The sequence below is a fragment of the Daucus carota genome, chromosome 4 (genome assembly GCF_001625215.2).
Source record: "Daucus carota subsp. sativus chromosome 4, DH1 v3.0, whole genome shotgun sequence".
Classification (NCBI taxonomy): Eukaryota; Viridiplantae; Streptophyta; class Magnoliopsida; order Apiales; family Apiaceae; genus Daucus; species Daucus carota.
The window spans coordinates 39,026,179-39,034,030 of NC_030384.2; the positions used below are offsets into that span (position 1 = coordinate 39,026,179).

General features: G+C 33.7%; 1 protein-coding gene across 4 annotated transcripts; it reads right to left on the reverse strand.

Moving 5' to 3' along the window:
* Nucleotides 1-268: 268 nt before the first annotated feature.
* On the reverse strand, nucleotides 269-7,412 carry LOC108216062 (uncharacterized). 4 transcript variants are annotated; one of them, XM_017388726.2, is made up of 9 exons: nucleotides 6,986-7,401; nucleotides 5,469-5,557; nucleotides 3,708-3,795; nucleotides 2,497-2,728; nucleotides 1,525-1,863; nucleotides 1,355-1,401; nucleotides 1,206-1,268; nucleotides 714-846; nucleotides 269-473 (listed from the first exon to the last, which is right to left on the reverse strand). In XM_017388726.2, exons 4-9 carry the CDS (start codon nucleotides 2,615-2,617, stop codon nucleotides 457-459), a joined length of 720 nt encoding a protein of 239 aa, XP_017244215.1. In that variant the 5' UTR covers nucleotides 2,618-2,728; nucleotides 3,708-3,795; nucleotides 5,469-5,557; nucleotides 6,986-7,401; the 3' UTR covers nucleotides 269-456. The 4 variants fall into 4 exon arrangements, with proteins under 4 accessions (XP_017244215.1, XP_017244216.1, XP_017244213.1 ...); XM_017388727.2 differs by having other exon boundaries at nucleotides 2,497-2,723; nucleotides 6,986-7,397; XM_017388724.2 differs by lacking the exon at nucleotides 3,708-3,795 and having other exon boundaries at nucleotides 6,986-7,412.
* Between the last annotated feature and the right edge of the window lie 440 nt (nucleotides 7,413-7,852).

The following is a 7,852-nucleotide window of genomic DNA, read 5'->3' on the forward strand; positions in this document are numbered from 1 at the left end:
TGGAAACATATTTTATAGGAATATCAAAATAACATATACAATTTACCAGGATTACATATAACCATTTATCTTCTTGACTATTCTTCCAAACTTAACTTTGTTCATCATCCAAAGCTTGACAATTGAGGTCCTACAAATATGAAGCGAGTTAATTTTAATATCACTCTAACCTTTTCATCCCTTCAACTACTTGAACTTGTAATTTAGGAGTTAGACAATTGAAGTTTGATTTAAAGAATTATAACTTATTATAAACATTATATATCGCTGCCCAAGGAGTTTTCAGAGACTATATTTAGCAGACAACAATTTACCACCATTCAAAAAATTAAACTTCCTAGTAAGTACAACGGAAATGCTGTTACAATAAAGAAGCCACATATCAGCTGCCTCAAGCCCGGGCCAATACAGTAATCTTTAAGACCAATGGACCAATTTGATTAGACCTGTCGTCGTTCAATCTTCACCCGACTCTGTATCATTGCCAAAACATGAACTATAATCATCTCAAGATTATAACAATATCAAGTGCTTACAAAATATATCAAAGTTACAGGAGCCATAGAAAAAAACATGTACTAAGCAAGCATGCTCTGATTTACAGTATAATGTACACTACAGTTTAACATATAACATAATTAGCTTGGCAGTCCTTGTGTAATCAACATTATAAAGCGATTAGGGTACGAATTATTAATGAAAGTAAAGCATACCATTTATTGCCTCCATGCTATCCTCTTTATAGACACCAAGAGGTGATCCATGTACAGATAGAAGCATCTCGCCATGCTTTGGAACTCTTCGAGATTTCGGTGTCATCCCAAACGACAATCGCTGGCTGTAAGCCTGTGGCAATGATTTTAATTGTCAATTACTAACACAACATCTTAACTAGTAAAATATGATAGTAGTAACTAATTAGGTTAAATAACTGACAGAGCATTACAAATAACTCCATCACGCTACTTTACATACCAAGATTGAAATCATGACTCTGTCAAAGATAACATATTGAAAGCTTCTCTCTTTTTCAAGTTAAATGAACAGCGTGAAATTTACAGACATAAAGAGCAATACTGTGATAGTGAATCAATATCCAATACTTCTTGGAAAGTACTAATGTTGCAATTAGTTATTACTTGTATCCAGATCATGTAACAAGAAGGCCAGTTAATAAACGAAAGAATGCCCAACGAGGTGCATACCCCAGGAGTCTGGACAGATTCTTGAAACCCAGGCATCCGAGTATCTGATGGTTCCTCCAAATTCTGCACAAGAAGATTGACTGGAAGTAAAAAAAAAGAAACATGAGTGTGGCAAATTGCAACTATGTAACAAGTGTTTTAAAGCATACAAATTTTCTGATATTCAGAGCGTCAGCACCAAGAATTCTTGTTTTTACTGCAAAATTAAAAACTTGTGTAAGATAAAATAAAGAAGCAATCATGTGGCATGTATTTCATGCATCACTAGAGACCTATGACTAACTAAGGAAGAAGAAAGACAGAAGAAAAAGCCTGAAACCTGTTTCAGTGGAAACACCACAACCACCTAAAGATGGCATTGTAGCATTGCAGTCAGGGTAAGCCATGGACATCTGATTTAAAAGGTAAGCATGCATGTTTCCTCCATCAGCATGACCCGTGTATAAGTTTTCATCCATTGCCTTCCATTGCACTTCATAATTTCCATTTTTCACCTGCCCTATGTGTTCCAGATTTGGAAGGTGTTCCTTGAAGTATTGCAGCACAGGAGTTCGCATCTGGTCTTTGTTGAAATATAAGCGCAGCAAACGCAATCCAGTCAGTACACGTTCAGTCTCAGCATCACGAATAGTCCTGATTGCAGCACTTTGACGTTGAACTACAAGGAAAAAACAATGAAAATATTACTGGTTTCTTTCCAAAGTCCAAAATCCCAAATGAATTTTATATTGAAGCCTTTATAAAAAAACAAAGGAAAACAAAAGACATTGACACAACAATATAAATTGTAGGATCAATGTAAGGAAAGTTCAGGAGAAACTGATTGGATTTCAAGAAAAGCAAATTGATGAGAGAAAGAAAATGAAAAGATAGCTACAAATACAATTTATGGAAAAAGGACGGATTTTAACAGTGGAGAGTGGAGACTGATAATTATGATGATGAACTCCTGGGCTGAGTTTAGAAGAATATGACATGATTAAAATATTTCCACAAAACTGTTGAGCCGACATATCCCGAATGCACCAAACTGCATTTGTATTGTCTACAAATGAATAAATAAAACTTCAATTTAGATTAACTACAGAGATATTTAGAGTATAATTTAATATCATTGTAAGAGCCGGGATCAATGACAATTCATCAACTTCTATTAAAAAGGTCAAAATTGCTGACTTATAATTAACATTATACCAGATTAAGTATTCAAACCATAACACAAAGCTATTTGCTTTAAGGAACAAGAACACCACTCACCCAACCCCAGAACCTTACTTTAAAGTCTCCATACCTTCCTGGTCATTGAAAGCATCTTCTCTATCCTGTATCTCGTGCTCCTTGGGGTCATTTTCACAACTGTTAGTCGCAGGAGATGCAGCTGGTTTTTTAGCATTTTTCTTTCGCTTGGCCATTGGAAACACTCAGCTTCTATCTTCGATTTAAAAATAATAGGTAGTAATGCTTCTCTTGAACTAGTAAATAATCACGAAATTTACTCAAAAAAATATAAAATGAAGCCTGTCCTGCGTCACACATAAGTAATAATTAGACTCAATACAGAAGTTATATTTCTATATAACTTATTGATTTCTATATACAATATATGCGGGAGAAGTTAGTAGGTATTGAAATAAATTGATAGCAAATACGTGTCATGTCGGATATTAATACTCAAATAGATTACAAACAAATTATTAAATTTTATGTTTGAATTCAATTACTTATTGATTTCTGTTATGTCTTCTTCATTACTCTAAATAATCTAGATCTTCTGATAGCATAACATGACTACTCTAAATATTATGGTCCCTCCTCTGACGAACAGTATCTATAAATGCTACAACCTTTTTTACTTTTTATTTCATTTAAATTAATTATAAATTTTCAAAATAATAATTTCAGTCACATTAGTACTTATAAACAAGGAATGCATTTTTTATTTCTGCAGAAGATAGCTGCAGTTTTAGAGTTAAGGGTTCTAGAATATTAAATTATGAAGAAGGGGTGATATAGATAGATGTGCTAAGATTAATTCATGTTAGACGCTTTCAGGCTATCCACGGAAAGCCAAAGTTCTGTCCTTTCAGGCTATCCACGGTATGCAGTTTTTAAATATCGCTCCACATTTATCAATAATCTCACATTGATAGTTTTCGGTCAAATACCTTATCGTTTGATATAATAGTACCAACTATGATCTAACATTTAAAACAGCCTTGTTATTTTACTGATGAGATGCAGAAATTCATGTTAGACGCTTGAAAATATAATTCGAGTGGTCAAAATCAGATTATTAAGTGCGAAGATAAGTTCTATACTGCTTTTTTTAAGCAATGGAACTGATAGCTGTTATAACATGAACCCACTATAGCAGACAAAGGGTAAAAAGGTTAATCAACTGACTAATATTCATTTAACCTATTTAGAGGATTATGACTTACAAAAGAAGTAGAAGACAGTTAAAGTGCATCTAGTTTCAAGCAAAGATTGCCAAAAGCTCACCAGAAGTAGGTCACTGTTTATTCTACGGAAGATCTTGATAATCTGTTTTAGAATAAGTGATACTCTGGCTAACTTGGCCTGATGAGGTCTTTATATTAAAAAAAAAAATTGGTCAGGTGAGACAAATTGCAGTTTGATACAAAATATTTATCAATAATTCATGCTTTAAACTGTAATTTAAAACTACCAAAGTGAATGGCAGATGTCATTAGATCTAATCTGGTAATTTAATGGGTTGAATTTATATGCTTCATAATGTGCATTTTCTTCATTTTTCTACCTTTAGCACAAGGACTTGGACTACACGGTAGGACGCAGAAGGTCACACGATCACATAGCATACAGAGAATTAGGACATCACATTAATATCAGAGCAGGTGTGATATGGTTATTACATTTTTTAAAGGAGTCCAAGAATAATTACGTTAAATAATTCTTTTATACTAACAGCCTTTTCTTCCATAGCAGCATTTTTTCACTTACAGTGCTTTTGAATAGGGGTGAGCAAAAAAAACCGAAAAACCGAAACCGAGCCGAAAAACCGAAAAACCACACCGAAAAAAACCGAAACCGAAAAAAACCGAAAAAAACCGTAGCTCAACCGAACCGACGGTTAACCGAACCGACGGTTACGGTTTTACACCTAAAACCGAACCGAAAAACCGAACCGCTTATATAATATTATATAATTTATTATATATTATATATTTTATATAAAATAAATTATTACATTGGTATTATTGGTATATTATCTGCTAAGTAAGGAACTATCCACCTCAACTATAGTTTACAAGTCAGCAAGTTACAGTAGTTTGTTATATTTAAGTAGAGAGAGAGTAGTAGAGTAGTTAGTAATTAACATCATTTCCATAAAGGGATACTGTGTAACTAAGCCTTGTACTGAATTCTTATAATTTCTAAGTAATGCAAGTTCGTTTCCTTAAAAAAAAAACACTGGGTTGATTCATACTTTACATTTCTGGATCATCTTTACATACCGTAATAGTGTTCATCTACTTCATTTCGATTATATTAATAAGTATTTATATTTTAAATATTTTCTTTCTTATTTATTTTGGTAAAATACGTACTAATGAATAATATTTAATTAGTGATTATACCTTATTTTTTATTAAAAATTTTTTTGAGTTGATTATTAAATTTGTATAATATTTTTTATTATAAGAAACCGAAAAAAACCGTAACCAAACCGACGGTTAACCGAACCGAAAAAAACCGTTTGAAACGGTTCGGTAACGGTTTTAAGGTAGAAACCGAACCGAACCGACATGTACGGTTCGGTAACGGTTTTAGCTAAAAACCGAACCGAACCGACCCGTGCACACCCCTACTTTTGAACTTTCCTGATAAATGAATTAAACTGTTGCCATCTCCTGCTGCCTAAATCATGATTGTTTTGTGTCACCAGATGATTTTGCCGTGAATATGGTGTAGAAGTATGATAGAATGACATCTGTCTTGTTTATCTTGGCCAATATATCTAAATAGTTTCACCAGTTTAGCTGGCTGAAGCCTTGCGGCATGTGCTAGACCCAAAGTCGAATTAAAATATAATGATTCAGGGAATAATGCAAGTTTAATATTGTATTATAATTTTAAGAAAATCAAAAGAAAGGCCAACATGATTTAAAGCTGTTCTCCTTGTTTAGTTAACTATGTTCTTACAACATGGACTGTATTTTAGATTCAGTACTGTAGAGAATAAATTTCATATTCATAAACAGATCTGGGGATTTGTACCTTCGAATCAGTGGTGATCTGCGCAAACAAGGTTAGGATTCCAATGCTAGCTGCTGCTACTCGTTCTTTATCATTTAACTACTTATTCACTGCAACATAAAAGCAAAATCATTACTATTAATTTTTCTAATATAGCATTTAAATTGATTACCACTGAATATCAAAACTACAAAATATCAACACAGAACATCAAGCTCGGTTCACCCTCTCATAAAATATCAAAACCATAGGTTCATAACCCCTTGTGAGACCAATACAGATCATGGCTAATTAACAGTAGCGAAGCCAGGGGATGACTTGCTAAGCCTGAAGACCTCGAGTAATCTTAGAAATTTATTTAGAATTATTTCTTAAATCCCCAGCTCATAGATTTTGCCATAAGATATTCAGCTTTAGGTCATTCTAGATCCTAATGCCATTTGCAGTATTTTGCAGTATACTTATGAATATATAGCAAGTAATATCCGAAACCAAAAGTTATATAATGTAGACAACATAACTAAAAAGTTCACTCAAGCAGCTAGTGAAACACAATTTCCTTAAAGTTCACTACTATATATGTATGCTTAAATTATTATGTATATGCACGATAGTATAAGTTATGCATATTGCAGACTTAGGGAATAGGAACGAAGATTAACCGGATAGCTAGCTTGTCGCCTTTCATCTTTTTTCTGTTTTTGCACACAGAGCTGGTTAGAGTGAAAGTTTCAGAATGGAAGTCTTGGGAGATACAAGCAAATGATGTTTCTTCATTGGTTCAGCTAACTCAAAACAACATTGAGAAACCAAGTTTGTTGAGTTAGCTGAGAAAGCAGGAATGTTCTCTTTACACCTTAACTATCAAACATGTTTAACAAGGACCGTCTAACAAGAAATTAGGCTTATGCACCTTACAAGTTGGTATCAGTTCCGAGAATTGATCTCGTAGCGATTTATTGTTCCTTTGCTCACTTATTCAATGTAACTTTCTTACAAACCACACATATCAAGGAATAATATATCACACCTTTTACAGTACTAGATTCCTTCTTTGTACCTGCCTTTTCTAGAAATAGGTTGTGATATGCAGCATAATAAACTTTATTTATCACGGGGAGTACCTGACTTGAAATCGGCATGAGGGAAATGTAGGGATATTAGTCATATTACTATACTTCCTGCAATACGTAATCCTGTCTAGTAAGACCATGTGCTCTTTTTGCCATTTACTAAAGCTTAGATAATATTCTTTGTTAATCAAGTAATTTCTTGTAAAATGTCGACGGGAGTTTTATATTATATACTAATTCCAATAGTGTTCATGAATAACACTCCTTATCTGTTTCCAGCTTATGATATCTTATTTGAGAAGCCAAGTCCTGGATTTGGATTTGCCAAATCCTGGACGTACTTAACAGAATCACAATGAATAATTTCATGGATAATAAAATCCTAGTACCCAGCAAAATCCTAGTCTTGCAAAATTCTGAACATACTTGACCAAATCACGGTACCCAGCAAATAAAAGTACATACCAGGAACCCTTGTTTTGCAGCAGACCAAAGAACCCTGCAAAGAAATACAACCCAGCCACTGAATAATCTCCGAGATATTTCCCAATCGACCAAAGAACCAGACCCGGTGAATTCGATGAAGAACCTTAGTTTTGCAGCAGACCCAGAGATTGAGAGAGAGAGAGAGCCGAGAGATTCGGGGAGAGATTGAACAGACCCAGTGAATTTGATGAAAACCCTAGCTTTGCAGCAGACCCAGAGATTGGGAATGAGCACCTGAGAGATTGAGATTGAGAGAGAGTCGAGAGATTCACCGAGAAATTGAGCACCTGAGAGATTGAGCAGACTCGGGCAATTGAGAGCAAACTGATTTCGGAGAGAGCTGATTTTCGTAGGGCGGAAATTGAGAAAGTAAATCCGATGGACCAAGTATGCGCGCGATACTATTCAGATTTTTAATATTTGAATAAAGCCGATGCTAATGCTGTAAAATTTTACTTTAGTGCAGAAATTATTTTCTTAATCTTCTTTTGTTTAAATGTCATGAAATATAATAACCTAATTTTAAGTATGTGAATTTAATAAAGCAAGTAGGTACTGAGGGTTAAGTAAGAACTCTATCTATTACCATCCAAAACACTTAACTAAAAGGTAAATTGTCATATTAAAAATAAAAAAATTTAGTCAAAATCTCGAAAAACTCAACTTCAATTATACCCCGTTGTTGTCTATAATTTTAGCCAACCTCTCATGGATGACTAAATTTGTCGAACTTCTACAGGTCTGTAAGAAATCTGTAGGAAGATTGCATATCATTTATTACTATATTAAACTGATATATTCTATTTTAACAATATAAAATATTAATAACATATTATTTTTAAGTTA

What these genes read in the sequence shown, in the direction of transcription:
- LOC108216062 (XM_017388724.2), bottom strand. Translation starts at nt 2,617, where the DNA reads ATGGCCAAGCGAAAGAAAAATGCTAAAAAACCAGCTGCATCTCCTGCG. An exon ending in TGCTTTCAATGACCAGGAAG is followed by an intron (nt 1,864 to 2,496) that starts GTATGGAGACTT and finishes TTTTCCTTGTAG; the next exon opens with TTCAACGTCAAAGTGCTGCA. An exon ending in CTCTGAATATCAGAAAATTT is followed by an intron (nt 1,269 to 1,354) that starts GTATGCTTTAAA and finishes CTTCTTGTGCAG; the next exon opens with AATTTGGAGGAACCATCAGA.